The sequence below is a fragment of the Cupressus sempervirens genome, chromosome 6 (assembly GCF_028749045.1).
Source record: "Cupressus sempervirens isolate cs-2001-9-10 chromosome 6, ASM2874904v1, whole genome shotgun sequence".
NCBI lineage: Eukaryota > Viridiplantae > Streptophyta > Pinopsida > Cupressales > Cupressaceae > Cupressus > Cupressus sempervirens.
This window is the reverse complement of record NC_143123.1, coordinates 152,095,786-152,115,720: the sequence shown is the minus strand read 5'-3', so window position 1 is coordinate 152,115,720 and position 19,935 is coordinate 152,095,786. Positions and strand designations below refer to the sequence as shown.

Genomic DNA, 19,935 nt, shown 5'->3' with positions numbered 1-19,935 from the left:
GTATGCCTGAAACTGAGTAAATCAACTTCGTTTTGGCCCAAACTAGAAATGACTAGGCCAAAACACTCCAGGATCCCATTAAACCCTTCGTTAGCCCTCGAGACCACGTAGAACAAGGCTAACACACACACACACTTGGTCAACTGCTAAAATGGGGACATTACAAATTCTGAGTTTTCTTGAAAGCATTCTCATTGATGCTAATTGAAGAAAAGAGTCATTAAAGAAAATTGAAATGTTATATTAGTCATATGACCCTTGTACGCAAAGTGTTTGATGAAATTCCTTGAGCCTTTGTCAGCATTTTGAGATCAAATTTGAGTAGGGTCATTACATTGAGACACCTAGGAGTTTGCACCTCAATTAAGCACAAGGTGTTGGAGAATTCCACTTTAGGTGGTGGTAGTTGTTATCTCAATCCTATTATCACCTCACCTATATATGTGTGCCTATTACGTACCCTTTAATCACTTCATTAATGCCCGTTATCAATAATATCATTCTTGCATCTTAATGCAATTGTCTTGTCAATCTCTTGTGGAAGTTATCTTGGTCTTTCATTTGATCCTAAGGGTGTTGTAGAGTCACCTAAAACTCCAAAAATTGTAACTAAAAAAGAGTCAAAAGTCTAATAAAAAATGAAATAAGATAATACGATAAAGAGAAAGAATAGAAACCCTACCAATAGAAGGAATAAACCTTGAGGTCAAATTCTCAATCATCTAGGACTATGTAGTTTACCAAAAAGTAAAGAAAACTAATATCTTTCTTTGGTCAAATTCACATAAATTAGATAAACAACTTCAACTAAGCTAAAAAGTACAAAATTATAAAGTTGCGATTAATACTAAAATATAGCTGCAACTAAATACCTAATTAAAATAAACTAATGTTGTAGTTAATCGGTAATGGAAAAGTAATGCATCAAACATCAAGAACCACTTCACTAATGCTATATATCTTTTGGGGTTAACCTAGATAGATCTTTAATTCTTTAAATTGATTATTCTTCCTCTAGGCTCACTTATGTATGTGCAAACTTGTTTTTTGATTGTGGAAACTTCAACTTCCACACATAATTAAATGGTCGAAACAATTAAGCACACAAATCAATATAATGTGCGCAAAGAACTCATAACAACTAATTAAATAGTTGACAAAATAAGAAGTTAATTTTATTTTAAGCTTACAAATAATAAACCTACAAACTAAATATACATATGTGAAATTCAACTACAAAATAAGACAATAATACAAGATACCATTAATCAATTTTTCTTATTTTATTTTTTATAACAAATCATTAATTTAAAGCATTCTAATAATAAAATAGAAAATAGATTCACATCCCTTAAAACAAAGGACTAACTCGATATCGAGAAAAAAAAAACGGCACAATCATACAATATCTACATTAAGACAACAGTTATGGGAAAATTCATTTTGAAAATTCTATCTTACCTCTTTTTTGGATAATAAGAACCATTAGAGCAGATATGGAGAAATCAAGGTTTATTAAAATGGTTGCTTTATTGCTTGGGGATGGGGTATGTTTGCCCGTGGATTTAGATTGTGTGGCCAATTAACAAGCGCACATATTACACTTGGAAAGCTGCCACAGAAATCCTTGATTACATAACACTGTATTACCTCGCCATTTTAGAATTCTGCGTGCTCGCAGACTACTATTCGCTGTATTTCATATGAAGAATCTTCACAATAAACCCTGGCTCAAAAGAAATGACAATATTTATTGGCTCATCACCCTCCATATATGCACAATACCTAAAATTTGTAAGAATCCTCAACTCCAGTACTTTTTTTCAGAGTTGAATGCATATTTGTACTGCTGCAGAGTTGAAATGCATGCTTGTTATAGTCCTTGCAAAAAAATTGAATGTGTTTCAGATCTGTGTCTTTGAGGGAATTGCCTTGTACCATTTCTTTCAAGCTAATTTTAATCATAATTAGTTGTTTCTGCGTCGTTCCATGAACACATCTTTGCACAACAGGATTGAAATTCTATGTGAAGATACAAGCTATAGAAATACAATGGTTGTTTTGGCGTTTTGCTAGTAGATGTCAAAACAGACAAGTTAGCAACTAATTGTAAGGTAACCCCAGCATATATTTTATTGAACCAGTCAGTCTATTTGTTGCCTCTATATTCCACATTACCTGTCCACCATTTGAAATTGAAGCAAACATTTGTAGCTACGAGCTAACGATAATAAATTTCGTAGCCACAGCCTCAAGCCTTTCATTCACATGTCATTTTGGGGTAGACTCCAGCTGCGGTGGAACCCTTCTGTGTGGTACTAAAATTGGTCAATTTCACTAACGAATCACAGCAAGATTGACGTTTATATGACTTGTTTTTCAAACATTAATGGTCCTTCACTAGGATTTTTGTTTGTCATACATGTATAAAGAATCTGTTTGCGTTTTGTTTGGTTCCGAGATTGTAGCTGCAAATGAAACTCTCATTAGTGCTAGATAATTGGGAGACAAGTTCTTCGATAGCCTTGAATCCAACTACATTTCCATCTTATTTTAATATCTCCTTAGAGTCCTCGTTCGAGGTATTTAAGAGATGAGACTATTGTATTATACTGTTTGGCATGGTTAGGGTAATTTGTCCTGCAACTAGTTTGTAATGCTTAGGTTGCCCGGCCCTATTGGCCTCTAACAGTCGCATTGAACTTTTAGCTTGGGTATTCTAGCAAGCACTGGGTTAGCATTTGAACCCTGAGATTCACCAGCTTAAAATCATATTCTTAGTTTTCCCGTTTTCGAATTGAGACATTGATTGCAATAAACCAACCATGGTATTTAAAGTCTAAACTATTTGGATCATGCTGAAGTATCTATACAAAATTCAGAAGCATTTATGTTCAAAAAATAATAATATATATTGATAGATAATGATTCGCAGCATGGATTTACTCTCGAGCAAACATATGTGAAGAGAGATATCCACCCCTATCTAGTGATGCGGACTCGCAACTATTTTTACGATGGATGTATTTATATTTATTTTCATTCATGTATTTGTAGGCATTTTCTTAAGAACAAAAAGTTAGCCCATACGTGTAGCTAATTGTTTACTGTTGAACCATAATTTTCCAATATTTGCACTTGTCAATTGTTTTGCAAGACTGCTTAGCTATTTTTCTATTAAGTATCAATTTGTGAGCATTATCCTATTAGGTATTTTCATTGCTGAGCTCAGACTTCTCGTGGATGCAGCTTATTCTTTGTGTGGTCCACGTGGCCCAAATGTTAGTAGTTAGAAGCACTTAATTATCTTCACTGTTCCACAGGGGGATGCAGCTCCCCTCAATGCCTGCTGTTTCTAGGATAGGAAAGTGCCTGGGATGCTGAGATGCCGGGGAAACATCTGCTCATCACCACCAGCATGGAGGTGATGACCCAGGGATGTTTTCCTTAAAGAGTGGGCATTTCTGGGATACCACCTCTGATGGCAATGTTAGGGAGATGCTGGGGAATCCCTAAGATGGCTTAGATACCTCCACCCGTGCCTTGAACATTGCTGAAACTGTCAGCATCTCCATGGCTTTGCTATTTCTTAACAAATTTAATGTGTGCCAAAGCTTTAAGTTTAAACTGATAGCATGTACAAATGGTTGACCTTGGAGGAAAGATCACTTGCATGGTAATGGAGACAAAATAGAGCATTAGAACATCTGTTTCTGCGTTTGGTATCTTGGATACAGTGTATTAAGGAAGTTGTTGTCCAAACGTTTTTAATTCATATGTCACTGACACCTTCGGCTTAGTAGAGAGTGGAGGAAGCAATTAGGATCAGTCGCTTGTGGATGTTCATTGTTTTCAAGCTTTCATAAATGATTTTGAATTTCTGCCGACTGCTGTAAAGGAATTTCTAAAATAATAAAAAGTTAAAACCCATTCACTGGGACTAAGCATAGTTTAAGAAAATAAATAAAAAGATTCAAGAATGATGTTATTCTTGTCATCAACTGCTTAGCCTTAATCATTTAGAGTGTCAGATTCTCCAGCTTCACCATTAGTTCTCTGAAGAATGAAGATTTGATCAGACATAATGAGGATTTGGTGTAGGAAACAGCTTAAAACATAGCGAATAAATTATGGAAAATGGCATATGCCATTAATGTCCAAGTTGGTCTTGTAGGCCTTAATTTGAGTTGTTCATAGAGCCCTGCTCTGTTTTTATATATAGTTGTCTTCTTTCATTATAGACATAATATTTCAGTTCCCATGGTCCATAGTAGTGATCAAGAGTGGTTCTGGCTATAATTGCATCTTGAAGATAACAACATTGGTGGATTGCAGATACTTGCTCGGTAAATAGGAGGAAAAAGAAAGAGAGGATGGAAAAATGAGGGACAAAACAATTCAGCTTAGTGGTGGATCCTGGAGTATGATCTGATTCGAAATGTTGATTAAAAAAAGACTCGCACTGTTATATATTTTGAGTTTAATGAATGCCAAGATATAGCTATTATCTCAAGTGTGAATGTGGATTTTCTGAGTTTCTTACTCTTTTGCATAGCATTTGGTGAAATTGCTTTTTCTGGATTTTCTATTCTTTATCTGTGGACTGCTACAATTTAGAAATGGCTGTGAATCTTGTTGTTGGAGTTTTTGTGTATACCTTTTTCCCTTATTTCCACCAGTTCTCGAAAGTTTTAAATGGAAAATATTAAAGAGTAGATCTATATGGTATTTATAATTTATTGATAGATGTTTTGATTCTTTATTTCATGCAGGAGAGCGAGTTAGCTTTTTAAATGATCTATAATTGAGATGTCCGCATCCTCATTTGTCATTCAGAACCATCCCCTTATGAAAATTTCACCAAGCAGCCCTTCAACTGGGAGAGGAGTAGCAGATAATGGGAAGGAAAGGGCTGAAAAACATAATTATTTTCATCAATCAGTTTGCAAGGTAACCATCTACTTATCTAAGTTTACAAATATATTTCAATAAGGATTTTAGTGTGGAGATCTCTGTGCCATAAATCCCAGTTTTAAAATAGGAAGGAATATTATGAAAACGCATGAATGCAGGCATTCTCTTGTAATTCCTGTTATTAACTACCAAGTGTTGGGTATTTGTTGATATCCATTTGGTATTGTTGTTCAATTTGGGAGAGTCATTTTGCCAGGGCACAAAACAGAACCTTAGAGATAGAGGTTAATGAACTTGGAAATTTATAACCTTACTAGTGTATAGGGCTCTAGCTATCATATTCTGTTTAAGTTTGCTATAATGTTTTTCTGCTATGCAGTTACAACGTCCTAGATGTGAAAGTGAATGGCATTCATTTGCAGAATGCTCAGATGGCAATATCTGTGCTCAATGTTTTGCTAGCTCAGATGAAAGGCGATGTCACTTAGTTATTTCCAGGTCAAAGATGATGAAATCGTTGATACAGATAGGGAAGGCTGACGAAGTTAAATCTGTTTTTGATAGCTTGATAAATGAGGGACACAGGCCCTCACTGATTACCTATACAATCTTTGTAAATGCTCTCAATGCCCAGAAACTTTATACGGAGCTAAAATCAGTCATATCTCAGATAGAAGGGTATGGAATGAAGCCAGATGTTATTCTTTATAATGCCATTATAAATGGTTTCTGTCAGGCTGGGGATATTGAAGAAGCAATGGAAATTCTGATGAAAATGAAAAATACTGGCATGGCACCAACAATGCGCACCTTCAACACCATGATCAAAGGATTTGGAATCAGGGGACAGCCTGAACAGGCCAGCAAGGTGCTACAGCTAATGCTTCAGTCAACAAGTAGAAAACCTAATGTTAGGACCTATAATATACTAATCAATGCTTGGTGTGCAAACAACAACCCAAGAGAAGCACGAAATGTAATTCATATGATGAAAAATTCTGGTGTTCTACCTGATGTGGTGTCCTATAATACTTTAGCTAAGGCTTATGCACAAAGTGGACAGGCCCAAGAAGCAGAGGAGTTGATTACAGAGATGCAGAATGCATTTGTGAGGCCAACTGTTCGTACTTCTAGCATTATTGTAAGTGGTTATTGCAAACAAGGGAAGGTTGACGATGCAATCAGAGTTATGTACAAGTTGAAAGCTCTACGGGTACCTCCAAATTTGGTTACTTGCAATATTCTCGTAAAAGGATTTGCAGACATGTTACAGCCTGCAGGTGTTGATGAGGTAACCCTAACTCTTATATATTAGTCATGTTTCCTATGTCAACAATTCAATATAAGATTGTAACTAGTGAAAATGGAAAGCAATAGTCATGCCAAAGGCACTCCTTGTCATAGTTGTCATATTTTCTATCACAAAAAAAAAAGTTTCATTCTATCCCTCATTCTCAATTATATCATGAAAACTTTACAATTATTAGATAACTCTTTTCTGATATTGTACAAGGCGTTTCACATTTTGTTAGCAATGGCGATTCCTTCTCTCTTATTATTTTTGAATGGCTATTTTGCTGTGAATTTTGAAGGTCACAATGGCCGTATGCTACATATTTAATTTGTTTTCTTGTCCTGTTGTTTGGCACATTCATTGGGTTTCTTCCAGTTGGAATTAGGATAATAATACTAGTAAAATGATATGATCAAAGGGAACGTTTGCAAATGAATTTTCCAGTCGGTGCATCATACAATTAAAAGGGACTGAACTTGTTTGCATTTGTAATAGATTGTCATGACCTTTATCATCATGAAATACAGTTATATTCTTGTATACAAAAATATGACCATATCAACAGGGTGTGGATGTACGTGAGAATTTGGGCTTGCATTATTTGAGAGGCTGGGTAGCTATGCTTCAGTACTCTTCACTGAAATGATATGTAAATTTTATTGACTTTGTAGTTCCATGTTGTCTTTTGAATAGGTGTTGGGTATTATGAAAAAGTTTGGAGTGAAACCAGATGTGGTAACATTCAGCACAATCATGAATGCTTGGAGTGCAGCAGGCTTACTGGAACATACTATAGCCACCTTTAAGAAAATGCAGTTAGCTGGAATAAAACCAGATCTATATGTGTATTGTATACTTGCAAAAGGATATGTAAGAGCAAGAAAGCCGGCTGAAGCTGAAGGCCTTCTTTCAGAAATGATGGAAATTGGAATCTCTCCAAATGTAGTAATGTTCAGTACTGTCATTAGTGGCTGGTGTAGTGCTGCTAAAATGGATGATGCAGTGCGAATATACAATAGAATGCTTGAGAAAGGTGTTAGTCCCACTTCAGATACGTTTAGAACACTCATATGGGGATATAATGAGGCTAAACAGCCTTGGAAAGCTGAAGAGCTGCTCCAGTCAATGAAATTAAAGGGGATTCTTCCTGATAAAAAAATAATTGAGTTGGTTGCCGAAGGATGGCGATCTATTGGATTAAATGAAGAGGGAAAGAGGGTTTTACGTGTTGTTAAAATGGATCCCATCTCAACAAGATCACAGCAAAAGGAAGATCTTGTGATAGATGGAATGATTACAAAGTCTTTAGATAAACCCTACAAACATAGCTTCACAATTTCATGTGCTCTTGCACCCCATGTTCATGTGGCTAGAACAAAACAAAGGTCTTCCACTTTACATGAGAAGTGGAACACCTTTTTGTGGGACATGAGTTTCATTCCACGGAAACAAAAGAGAGTTTGTCTACTCTTTGACAGATGTAGCTGCAAGGTCAGTTTAAAGCCGGATTTTGCCAGTGTGACTTATTTCAAAAAGCTTGACAGGGGATCTGGACAGTGGCAGAATGCTCGTAACTCACTTTTGACAACATCAAAGATTCTTCAATCGTCCCACACAAGTCTTCTAGCTTTAAGGTTTGGATAAATTTATCTCTGGCTTGGACAGAGATTCTATATTTTTTCTAATTATGAAGTGGCCCTTCTGAAAAGAAAGAACTCTTCCCTAGTGTCTGTGGGCATGGAGTGACATTCTTACAAACAATCAATTACATCTCGCTTCTTGTAATAGCTCTCTTAACTTAATTCTTGTACAGTATATTTTCATTGGCGCATTCACATCAGATATCCCAGAATTAAGATATCATTGGGTCTGATGCCCCAGGTGTAACCATTACAAGTAATTCTTGTATAGAACTTCAATCTATGCATATTGAAAACAAATTCAGGTAACCCTGAGTTGCCATTCCTGTTTCAGGGATATTGTTGAGCACCACATAAAACAAATTCGTTTCTTATTGTTTGATTATGTATTGCTTCTAATTACAGAGATACACAATGAGTTCACAAACTAAGTATATTTGTTTCAACTTTACAAGATCTTATTATTCAAGACTCCTTTATGAGCAGACACGTGAGAAAGGAAATCAATTGAGCTCATCTCATTGGAGGATGGAAAGAAAGGAATAAAAAACTTTGCCAGTGGCAATGCTTGAGACATTGATGGACTGCAAGCTGAGTTCTCAAAATGTGAAAATGAACTTCAAAGAAACTTAGAAATCTTTAACAGCGTTAATCACAGTGCCTTTCTGGATGAGTCGACTAGCATGGTTATCCCTCTTCACAAAAGTGGAGATATTAATTACCCTTCTAAGTATCGTTCTATCATGATGAATCCTATTTTGTGAAAGCTCTTTGTGGGCATGATAGAACATTGAATCAGCAATTGGGCCGAGAAAGAGGGAAAAAGAGAAAAAGGGCAGCCAGCTTTAGGCCAAGGCACTCCATCTTGATCACTGCATCACTTTTAGATGCTTCATTGAAAAGGTATGGGACATCCAGGGGGGTGAAGCTTTTTGCTGGATTGCTGATTTGAAGAAAACCTTTGACACCGTCCCTAGGGACAAACTTTAGATCAGAATGGAGGAACTTGTGACTCCTAAGGAACTTAGGGCAGCAAAACATTAACTTTATGAGTAGGTTAGAGCCAAAATCAGAACTAAAGAGGGGATGTCAGAATGCTTTGTTAGTGACATTGGTCTCAAACAGGGCTGCCCTCTCCCCCTTACCTTATTTGGTCTATCTATATATTGACAAGCTCGAAGAATGGTTAAAGAATACTGATTGGGAGGGTATTTAACTTTCTGGCTATGTGGTGAAGTTACTTTTATATGTGCATGTTCTTATTCTCATTATGACAAGTTAAAATTACCCGAGGTTTGAAAAATCATCTAAAGCCTTTAGAACACTTGTGCCATGAAGTTGGGATGCAAGTAAACACTGAAAAACTAATGTCATGATATTCTCGCTGAAAATGAAGAGTCAGAAGGTTGGTTTCATATTTAAGGGAAGCTTGTTGGAGATGGTGGAAGAATACAAATATCTAGGAATTGATTTACACAACAATCTCAGTTGGGAAACATCTAAAACGAAAAGGATTCAATGGGATTGGAGAGCATCTAATTTTTTACAGAATAGATGCAAGAAAGCAGAGTTATGGTATTGGAAAACCTAGAAAACCCTTGTTGTCTGTTGGCCACTTTGGTTGTCCTCCATGGGTGTGAGCTTTGGGGGAGCAGCATGTCACACCACAAGTGGAGGTAGGTAGAAAGATATCAAATGATCTAATTACAAGCAATTTCAAAGTAAAATCAACAGCTTATATGAGATTCTTCTGGCTGAAGCGGTGAATTAAAGAATAATTTGTGTAATAAGTTACTTTAAAAAGTTGAATACATGGATATACATCACTGGCCCAAAAAGGTTGTTCAAGAGGAAGTAGAATGAAGAAAGAAGTCTTGGATAAAACAAAGAAGCAAGTGGATGACTAAATGTGACACTAAATTTTATGCATGCCCCAATATTAACAAAGCGATAAAAAAATTCACCTTAGAAAAATCTAGGACTGCGATGTGGTCAAAGTAGACTGGTCAAAATGTTCCACCCCACACGGGAACATGGTGAAAAAGATTATCTAAGGGTCACAATTAAGGGAAAAGATAGACTTCTACTTGCACAACTAAGAACCAGTTCACACTATCTTCGGTGTGAGAGAGGTAGATGAACAATCCTAAAGGAGCGGTGGGAGGATAGAATTTGTATTGTCTGTCATGGAAGGATTGTTGGAACAAAGTGACATTTTATCATGGAATGTGCTGCCTATTAAGATATCCGCACTCAATATAAAAACAACTTGATGGTTGGTAGTCTAAATGAGCTATTTGAGGAGATGAGGGTTCACAAAACTACTAGATTCTTGATTAAGATTAACAACAAAAGAATCTTGAAAATTCATAGTCTTATTTGTTTTTGACTCCTAGTCTTAGACTGTTGGTCTTGTGACATTATTAAATTAAATTTCTTTCATCCATTCATTCAAATAATTTATATGTGTATATCTACAAGTTGCTTGTTCTCCAATAAAACAAGTGCCTAATACTGTTGAGCTGAAATTTAAGCTTCGTGGCTTCTATTTGGAGTGAATTTGTATCTAAAATCTGATTGAATTTTTAAATCTTCCCCTCCCCCTACACTCCCTCTCTATATTTACTCTTTTTCCAATGTGTTTTCCCAGCTTAAAATTCTGGTATCAATTAAATAGTACACAAACAGGGCTAGACAGAGAGAAGGTATCAGATGAGCTTCTTATTTTAGACATATATACCCTCTATAAACTCTATTTAAAATTCATTGGCCACATGCATACATCAAATTTCTGTTGCACTAATTTAGAAGTACATCAAATAAAAAAATATTTAAAAGAAATGGAAAGTTATGCTACTTGCTTTTAGTGAATCAAGCTGATATTTTTAAAACTAATGGAAAGTTATGCTATTTGTTTTTAATGAATAAGCTGATAAAGTGTTGGAACTTGGAATGAAAATTATAGGTTTTTTGTTTTTTGGAGGATAAAAGTTTCAATATTTATTGTAAAAAAAAAGGAAGGAAAGGGGCTTTTATAGTCCATGACACCAGCCATAATTTTTGGGTTGACATATGGTGACAATGATATGAGACTATCTCATACTCCTTTTCGGGAGGTACCTAATTGCACTACAAACGAGGTGTATATACCGCCCCCAGTGGAATTGGAACTTGTGACCTCTCTTTCAAGAGTACAAGTTCTCCACCACTAGGCCAACTCATGGTGTAGCAAGTTGGTATTGAGTGTATGTATATGACTTCATCAAATCAAATTTGATGTCATTACTTATAGTACTTAGCATTCATATAGATGGAAATTGAAACATCATAAATTCTTTATTATCTAAGCATTCACAAATTAAGAAGGCAAATTTACATATACATTTTAGAGATGTATCAAAATTTAGCCACAAAATAACTAACTACTAAGATTCTGATAATAATTTGATTCTGTTACAATTAAATTTAGATCTAATGAAATTAACAATGACTTTTGTCTATTAGAAACAAATTAGTAATATTAAAAAATGCTCCTACTCGATGGCCCCCGCTCCTCCGGTTCAAAATTTTGAATCTCCTGCGCATGGTTCTCCCGCTCCTTCAGGAAATGTTGCGGTCTTTGCTCCCGCTTGTCGTTTGGGTGGAGGTGTTGATAATGGTGGATGTGATGCGAGTGTGGGCAGTGTTCTGTCTGCCTCACGTTTGGATGCATCTGCGGGTGGGGGTAGGGCTTCATCTACCCCTCGTTCGGCCTCTATGTCTCCTGCTCCTTGTCCAAGGTCTCCTGGTTCTGGATGTATGTCTTTTGCAGACATGGCTGCTTTTGAAGCCGGTTTACATGATGCTTCCATTTCATCTGTTCCCTCTCACATTTTGCCTGTAAGTGCTTTAAAGCCTATTAGGGTTTCTTTAGATCCAGAATCAGTTGAAGACATTTTCCATACGGTAGAAGACCTTTCTTCTCTTGCTGCCATTTTCCGCTTCCGCGGTTATTGGCCCTCTTTGCTGATCTACATGGATGGATCTCCAAGAACTGGATGCCACTTATAGATAATAAAGCCCACATCTTCCTGTGCGCTAAAGGTTTTTTTATAGTTAAGTTTCAAAGTACCAATGACAAAAAGATTATTTTGTGCAACAATAATTTTTCTTGGTAGGGCAGATTCCCACTCATGGCCAAACCGTGGCACATGGATTTCGATCCTCTCTTGGAATCCTTTAATAAGTTCCCTATGTGGGTCTGGCTCCCTAATCTTCTGTTACATCTTTGGCAAGATTTAGTTTTTGAGACTATTGGGAATGCTATTGGGGATTTCTTATATGTGGATGTTGACACTTAAGATATTCTCCACTCGACCTGTGCTCGCTTTCTTGTAGACTTGGATGTTTCTAAGGGCCTTCCTGAGCGATTTGCTTGGATTCCCTGAGGGGTTCTTGGACACAATTGTTGGATTATGAGGGTATCCCTTTTCGTTGCAGGAAATGCCACTTGACGGGTTATATTGCTGCTCGCTGTGCTGCTAGGAAATCCAAATCTAGACGACCACCTTCTTGGTGGTCAAAGGCCTCCTCTGAGCACTACATGGTGAAACATTCCTTGGCTGCTCCTAAGGATTCTGGGGCTAAGGAGGTTTCTCTAGTGGAACTTTCCTTGGGTGCTTCTAAGGATTATGTGGCTGAGGATTGCATTCATTCTGAGACGGTGGTGGAGGTGGATGCTTTGGTCTCTACCCTTGGTTTGGATGTCCCTCCTAGGGGTCAAATGTCGTCTGATCCTCTCACGAAGGTTGTTGTGGCTTCTGCGTCCCCTGGGTTCCTCGGGTCTTTGTCTTCTGAGGCTTGGGTTGCTGAGGTTGTGAAGATTGAGGACAGTTGGATCGCGATTAAACGTAAGAAGTCTTATTCTTCTACGCCCCTTTTAGATAGGGTCCTTCGGTCGGGTAAGGGAAAATTCATATCAAAAGGAAAATCTTATGTTTCCTTATGTTGACCAGTTTTTTGTGATGGTGAACTGATTGCTTTACTGGTTCGTTGGATACTGGTTTGGGAGGTTTTTTAGGTTGCTGTTCTAGTCTGTTGACTTTCCAGGTTCTAGTATTGTTTTGGTTGATTTTCCTAGTCACATTTGTTGGTCTCAAGTCCCTGTAAAACTTGATTTAGTTGTTTAGCTGATTTCAAGTCCTTTTTAACTTGGTCGTGCTTAATGGTTTATCCTTCTCTTAGATGTAAAGGGTTTCGGAGCCCCTTCAAAACCTACTTTTATCTTAATCTAAAACAATGACTTTTGTCTTCATTATTAATATTCTTATTAGATTTATTCTATCTATATTTTTGTTTCTAGATTTCGATTATGTGATTATTTTTGTATCAATATTTTAAACCACTCTTTGTGATCCAGCATCACGATGAGAAAGAGAAACATCAGGAGAATGTAAGAGGAATCACAAACTAACCTAGATAAAAATGAGCAGGAGAAAGAGGATAAAAGATTAAGGGGTGAATGTCAAGTGACAAGAAAGGACAAGAATATCCAAAAGAACACAAGATATATATATATATATATATATAAAAGGAAAAAGAGAAGAGAGCCAAAAAGAGAACACACACACACACACATATAAAATTAAATAAAAATAACAATATATGCATATAGCTTATATATAACAATATAAACTATGTATATGACTAAACAAATTAGTAATGTATTAATTATAATAACATAAAATAGACAAAAAAATAATATGCTTATGTTATTTTTTATCTTTACATCTTATTATAATATTTTATTTTATTATTTCATTTTATTATATATATGCACATATAATATTCAAGTAATACATATACCTCACCTTTTGAAATAGCCTATAAATAGATCGTCCTCCAAAGTTCCGGCAAGGATTAAGATAGATTTGTTCACTCTAAAAAAAACAAAAAAATTGACTTGTTAAAATACAAGTTTTAGGAGACATAATTGCATAAATTCTTCTTTTGCCACAATTCAAATGTATTACAAACTTTGTATTAGCTAATAAAATTGAATGAATAATGATAGTGATCCAATTTTGATATTAGGCCAAACTAAATTGATTGATGTATATAATATTAGGTTGAAAATCTTTGGAAAATGCTAGAATTTATTGATTGATTTCAAAATTAATAAACAATTATAAGTTATTTAAAAAAAAATCAATGTCATATATATCAATTACATATATTAAAATCAAAACAATGACATAATCTAAATTATAAGCATTAGTTTATATTATAAAAATATTTTTAAAAATGAATTAACTACATTCAAATAAAATAATAAATATCAAATCATTTGACAATATTAAGTATATGAGTACTCGTGTCATAAGAGGTGCAAGGAGCACCTGATAGGCAACTTTAGATGTGATGATTTTGATAATTGTTAACTTATTAAAAGTTTGGATGCCTTTCAAAATATTTTAATGATTGAACTAATCAACATTAATTTTTAAATATAACATTAACAATAACTTATTTTGTTGCTGATGATGTATGCAATGTCGTCTTTTGTTGTGACCGATGTCACGAGTACGAGGGTTTCAAATGTGTGAGATCTTCTGCTCACAGGTGTTGGGGGGCCTTAGGCTATGGATCTTGCTTTTGTTTTTGGTGGTGTTTGTGTGCATGGTTTTCTTCCACAAGGTGTAAACATGGTTCAATGGTTATTGGATGTTTGGCCCCCAAATCAATGAGTTTTTTTGTGCAAGCTGTCGACAGTGGGTTGGGGGGAGGGGGGCTCGACAAATTTCTTTGGTTTTGAAGGTTGCTCTAGTCCCTGTGGTCTCAATGGCTACATGTGGAGTTGAGGTGCCCTCTTCAAGGGAGGAGCAGAGGAGGTGGATTGCAAATGGATCTCATTCTGCTACTGATGATGTGAACTTGGTGGAGGCTAGGGTCTAAAAGGAGGTTTTGGGGGGCATGAAAGGGCCCTCATTACATCCAATCTGTGTAATGGTGGAGATTTGGGGGATGTCACTAAGTTGACAGTTTCTAAACCTTTTCCCACTTGTTGCCCTATTTCAATCAATTTGGATAAAGATACAATCTAAAAGATTAAGCATAGACTAAGGCCCTTGAGGTGGATGCACTCATTTGACAATTTAGGGGCTTTTGGTGCTCTCTCAAGGAGTTCCATAGTTGGATCTCTAAGCATTGGGATCCATATCTTACAAATTCTATTCAGATATTTCCTTTGGTAAATGGTTTTTTATTTCCTGATTTGATAATGCAGATGATAGGAAAGTCATACTATGTGATCATCGCTTCACTTAGGAAAACCACTTCCCTCTGATGGTTAAACCATGGCATAAGGATTTTAATCCCTCCACTTAATCTTTTTAGAAAATACCTATCTAGGTTCAACTTCCTAATCTCCCTCATCAACTCTGACATGATTTTTTTCAAGTGAGGAAGTTGGTGCGGCTTTAGGTGTTTTCTTAATGGTGGATTCAGAATCCTTTGATAAATTGCACTCTACTTATGCACATATACTTATTGATATAGATACTTCTAAAGGCCTTCCAGTGGAGGTTAATCTCTATAGTCCTATTGGCTCTTGGATCTAGTCTTTAGATTATGAGGGTCTCCCATTTAGATGCAGGAAATACTTTGGTATCGAGCATGTTGTGGCAAAGTGTGAGGCTAAAAAGATCAAATCTAAGAAATCCTCCTCATCGTGGATGGGGGATTTGTGCAAACATTGGATGGTGATAAAAAATCCTACATATGAAGTGGAAATCTCCCAAGATGCTACTGTTATTTTTTAGCATCTAGATGTTGATATCGTCCCTTCTTCTATTCTAGTTGTTGAGTTTGGTCTTTAGGAGGTTGTTGTTGTGGTACCTCCCTTGGCTAGTTTTGTCATTAGAGCCTCTAATGGTAATCCTGCTATTGATCAAATTTTGATTGATGTTGTTGACTCAGTCTAACATGGTGTTATTGAGTCTGCAAAGGATGGAAATGGATGTGATAGCATTATAGCTTATGTGGTTAGGATTAATGAAGTTGGTTCTATTCAATATGGATTTATCAAGGGTGGATCTTAAGATGTTGGGGTAGCTACTGCTTGCCTTGTCTCTTTTGGTGTTGGTTCTGTTGATTTATTGGTCTGCACTCTGTGGTAGCCAAGATTAAAGAGGGATGGATTACGGTTAAAGGAAAAAAAAATCAAACCAATTTCCCTCTCATTCTTCTCCTAATTCCCACAAGAAGGGGGTTAAGGGGAAATCTTAAAATTTGTTGTCTTTTTCTCTTCATAGGATGGTTTGTTTATTAAGTGCCCATCCTTTCCTTGACCACCAATAAGTTTTGGTGCGGGTTGTGAGTTGTTTCGAAACCTTGTCTCTGTCTAAGTTATGTCTATGTCATGTGTTTCTTCGAAGAGCATATTGATTATCTTTCAGTTTGGATTGCAAGTTGTTTAACTTTACACATGTTTTGTATTTGGGTTTCAGGGCCCCTTCAAAACTTGTTTTACTTAATCAAAGCATTAATTTTAAAATATAAAATATTTTTCATGTGTGATCAATATGTAGACATTGATTTATTGGTCAAGGTCTATGTTGGAGTATTTCTCATCTTTGAATATAATTGATGTTGCTATTTTATTTTGTACAACTTTGAATGAAATGTTGTTATATAATTATTTTGAGAATTTTTTTACAATTATGAATTTAGCAAAATTTTAGAAAAGTAAGTACCATTTGGGTTTGTGATATTTGTTTTGTTGACATGCCCAATTAGTAAATGTTAATTAAATATCATTGCATTTGTCATAGTAATTGGAATGCAATTTTAAAATTGTAATATTTGGACACCACATTATTGTTAATCTCTAAGCCCAAGTTTCCTATTTGTGTCTAACACTTAGTCATTTCCAAGGCAGTGTTGGACAGTCATCACTATGACAAAGCCATTCAGAGAAGGCTCAACTACAAAGGACTTGTTTATATTTTATCATATGCCAAGTAAGTCCAAGGTTGCCAAGCACCCCAGTATAGACTAAGTTAATATACATGCCAAGTAACACAAGAGAGACCAAACATTTGGAAAGTTAGTTAATGTTGAGTGCATCAATATATGTCAAGCGTATAGAAGGCGAGTGATAACATGAATGTCAATTATGATCGAGCGTCGGAACATTCAAGTGCCTAGTAAACTAGTTTTGACATGTGAGTTTGTAATGGCACAAACACTTATGTAAATCATTTTAGCTGACTTCTACATGACATTTAAAGATTGTAGAGATATTTATGGAGAAGATTACACATTTTGTTAGAAGGAATTAATCCCAAGAAAAGTAGATTAACCAATCTGAAAATTGGAAGGGTAAAATGACAAAATGATGAAATATGGATTGTTGATTAAGATCTAGAACTTTCTACATTTATCTATTTAATAAGGGTTCCAACCCTAAGATCAGTGTGTGAGTGGAAGGGAGCATGAAGGAGCAAGCCAAGTATAGAGCAAAGGAGGGCTAAGTCTAAAAAGAGATCAAATAGATCAACCTAGCAGTGAAGGAAAAAACAAAGATATTAGATAAGGAGATTAGATTGAGATATTGAACCATGAATAACTTACAAAGAAAACCAAAGGATCAAGTATTGAATTAGTTTTGACAGATTGAGTTAGGAAAAATATCTTAACGGAGTGGTTCTAACAGACCTTATTTAAATATCCTAATAGAGTCCATACTTTATTATAAGTGTAAATTCATTTAATCAAGGTAAGATCTAACAATATTAAAATATTTTAGCAAAGTAGACCCCTCATAGGGTAGTTCATCAGATATGATCAAATTGTAGCTCTAACAAGAAAACTTTGTTGTTGTAGCAACACAGATTTGTGAGTTTCATCCCCACCCCAGTTATACCTTCAACTTGAAATGTTTCTGGATTTCCAAAATCATTGTGTGATGAGTTTATATTTCAATGGATTTTATGCTTAAATAGATTTAATTTTAGCATTACAAGTTTATGATTACATAGTATGAGATCTAAGATATGAGATGGATTAGGTGTGAATCTAGTAAGTTGCTTTATTAGTGAAATTTTTTATAGATCCTTATTCAACCCCCCTTCCCCGCCTCTCATTATCTTGTTTCCCATTGAGATTTCCAACAATTGGTATTAGAGCTCTGTTATCTTTAATGAAGTCTAACAGCTTGAGAGCACAAGATCTTGAAATGGAGGAATACAAAATGGGAAAAGATCATTGAGAACCGAATGATTGAAATCCAAATCATATTGCAACAAGTTGAAGGGAAAAAGATGATTAAGGAAATCCTTAAAGAAAAGAAAAGACATGATCGTTCAATAGAATGACACACTATACATGGAAGTTAATATCAGAGGATTTCTTAACAGTGGGAATGCTAATGACAATGATGTAAAAATTGTAGATATACGAGAGAAGAACAACATTCTAAAAAAATAACTCAAAGAACTCAAAAGAGAACATGAAATTCAATCAATAAGACTATGTGAGGTGACTGAAAAAAGAAGAAAGATGGAGAAGACAAAATCATGGCTGAAGAAGACAAAAGGCAAATTGCACCAGACTTGAAGAAAGATCATTTGATGTGCATAAGCTTACAAGCAATCAGTTGGACATGATAAACTGGTTGTTAATTGCAAATAAGGAGTTGAACAAAAAGGACATGGAGATCACAAATATAAGATCAAAGAGTGACCAACTAAGGAATGAGTTGAGATTTGAGAAAGATCTTCTAGAAAGAATGAATAAACCAAGTGAAGCTATTAGATACTTTGAAGAACTGATGAGATCGCCAAGGTCATCCAGTGATAATTTTGGTCTAGGACATAACACTCATTGTCTACTAAGGAAAGAGAGTCATCAAAGAGTGGTGAGAAAAGAAATGTGAAATCAAAAGGCAAACCTACTTGCCATCATTGTGGTAAACTTGGACATACTGCCAACATATGCAGAAGCAAAAATGGTATGCAAAACCCTAAACCTAAGTTTACTGGTAATTGTTTTAATTGCAAGAAGTGAGGACACAAAGAACATGAATGCAGGTTAAAGTAAAGTGATGCACCTACTACACCTAGATTTGAAGGACATTTTTACAACTATCAAAAATATGGGCATAGAGTTCATGAATGTAGATCCAAGGAAAAATCTAACTAGACATCTGAAAGGAAAACACATGCACCTAAGCAAGGTAACTCTTACAATTGGGATTACAACACATGGTATAATTGTCATTATTGTGGAGAGTATGACACATTCCAAAGAATTGCATTAAGAGACATTTCAGAGGAAATTACATGAAATGGTTGAATGGAAACCTAGTTTTTTTGAATAGTCTCAAGGTTGGACATGGGAGTAAAAATTGTAAGACCTGAGCACCAACACCAAATAGTGAAAGCAACAAAGAAAAAGACAAAGTTGAGATGAACAAAACATGGAAAGAGATAGTAGAAGCTAGAATCAATGAAGAAAGAAAAGATGAGATCACCCAATCCAACGGATTAGGTGATCACACCACATCCAACTAAGTGAAGAGGTATGTAAGGGAGTGTATACTTAAATGTTATACCATATATAAGTTCCTAACAAGAAAAGTGGTTAAAAGTCCATATCAAGATGAATCAAGATGCACTAGTGGTGCAAGGGCACCTAGGTAGGCTTGTAAAAGACCTAGGGCTCCTAGGGTATTTTTTCTTGTAGTGGTACTCACCACACCACTAGGTGAATAATAGGGCTAGCCCTAAGGTGAGATTGTTTAGGTTAAGTTGCTCATAGTTTCTCAATTAGGCTATATAGAGCATTTTTGGGTTTTGAAGGCTGGAATGGTCAAAAAAGTGCTTGAAGGGCCTTGCTATATGTTTTAAAACCATTTAAGGCCTTTGGAAAGGTTTGACATCATTTGGAGCAAGTTTGATAGTCAAATGCTCAAAATTGCAGAAATTGCTCAAAATTGTTAATGTTGTCATTGATAACATTGACAACTTTTCTTGCAATTGAGAAATTTTTTAGTTGAAGCCTTGTAATTGTCTAAAGTAGTTGGCCTAGGTGTGGGGATGTGTTTAT

General features: G+C 35.6%; 1 protein-coding gene across 1 annotated transcript; it reads left to right on the top strand.

Annotated features, from left to right (window-relative positions):
• The first annotated feature begins 1,507 nt into the window (after positions 1–1,507).
• Positions 1,508–8,181, top strand: LOC149551693 (uncharacterized). The gene is made up of 4 exons (XM_089787209.1): positions 1,508–1,794; positions 4,773–4,950; positions 5,294–6,205; positions 6,902–8,181. Exons 2-4 carry the CDS (start codon positions 4,810–4,812, stop codon positions 7,850–7,852), a joined length of 2,004 nt encoding a protein of 667 aa, XP_089643335.1. The 5' UTR covers positions 1,508–1,794; positions 4,773–4,809; the 3' UTR covers positions 7,853–8,181.
• The last annotated feature ends 11,754 nt before the right edge of the window (positions 8,182–19,935 follow it).

What these genes read in the sequence shown, in the direction of transcription:
- LOC149551693 (XM_089787209.1), top strand. Translation starts at nt 4,810, where the DNA reads ATGTCCGCATCCTCATTTGTCATTCAGAACCATCCCCTTATGAAAATT. An exon ending in TTCATCAATCAGTTTGCAAG is followed by an intron (nt 4,951 to 5,293) that starts GTAACCATCTAC and finishes TCTGCTATGCAG; the next exon opens with TTACAACGTCCTAGATGTGA. An exon ending in AGCCTGCAGGTGTTGATGAG is followed by an intron (nt 6,206 to 6,901) that starts GTAACCCTAACT and finishes TCTTTTGAATAG; the next exon opens with GTGTTGGGTATTATGAAAAA.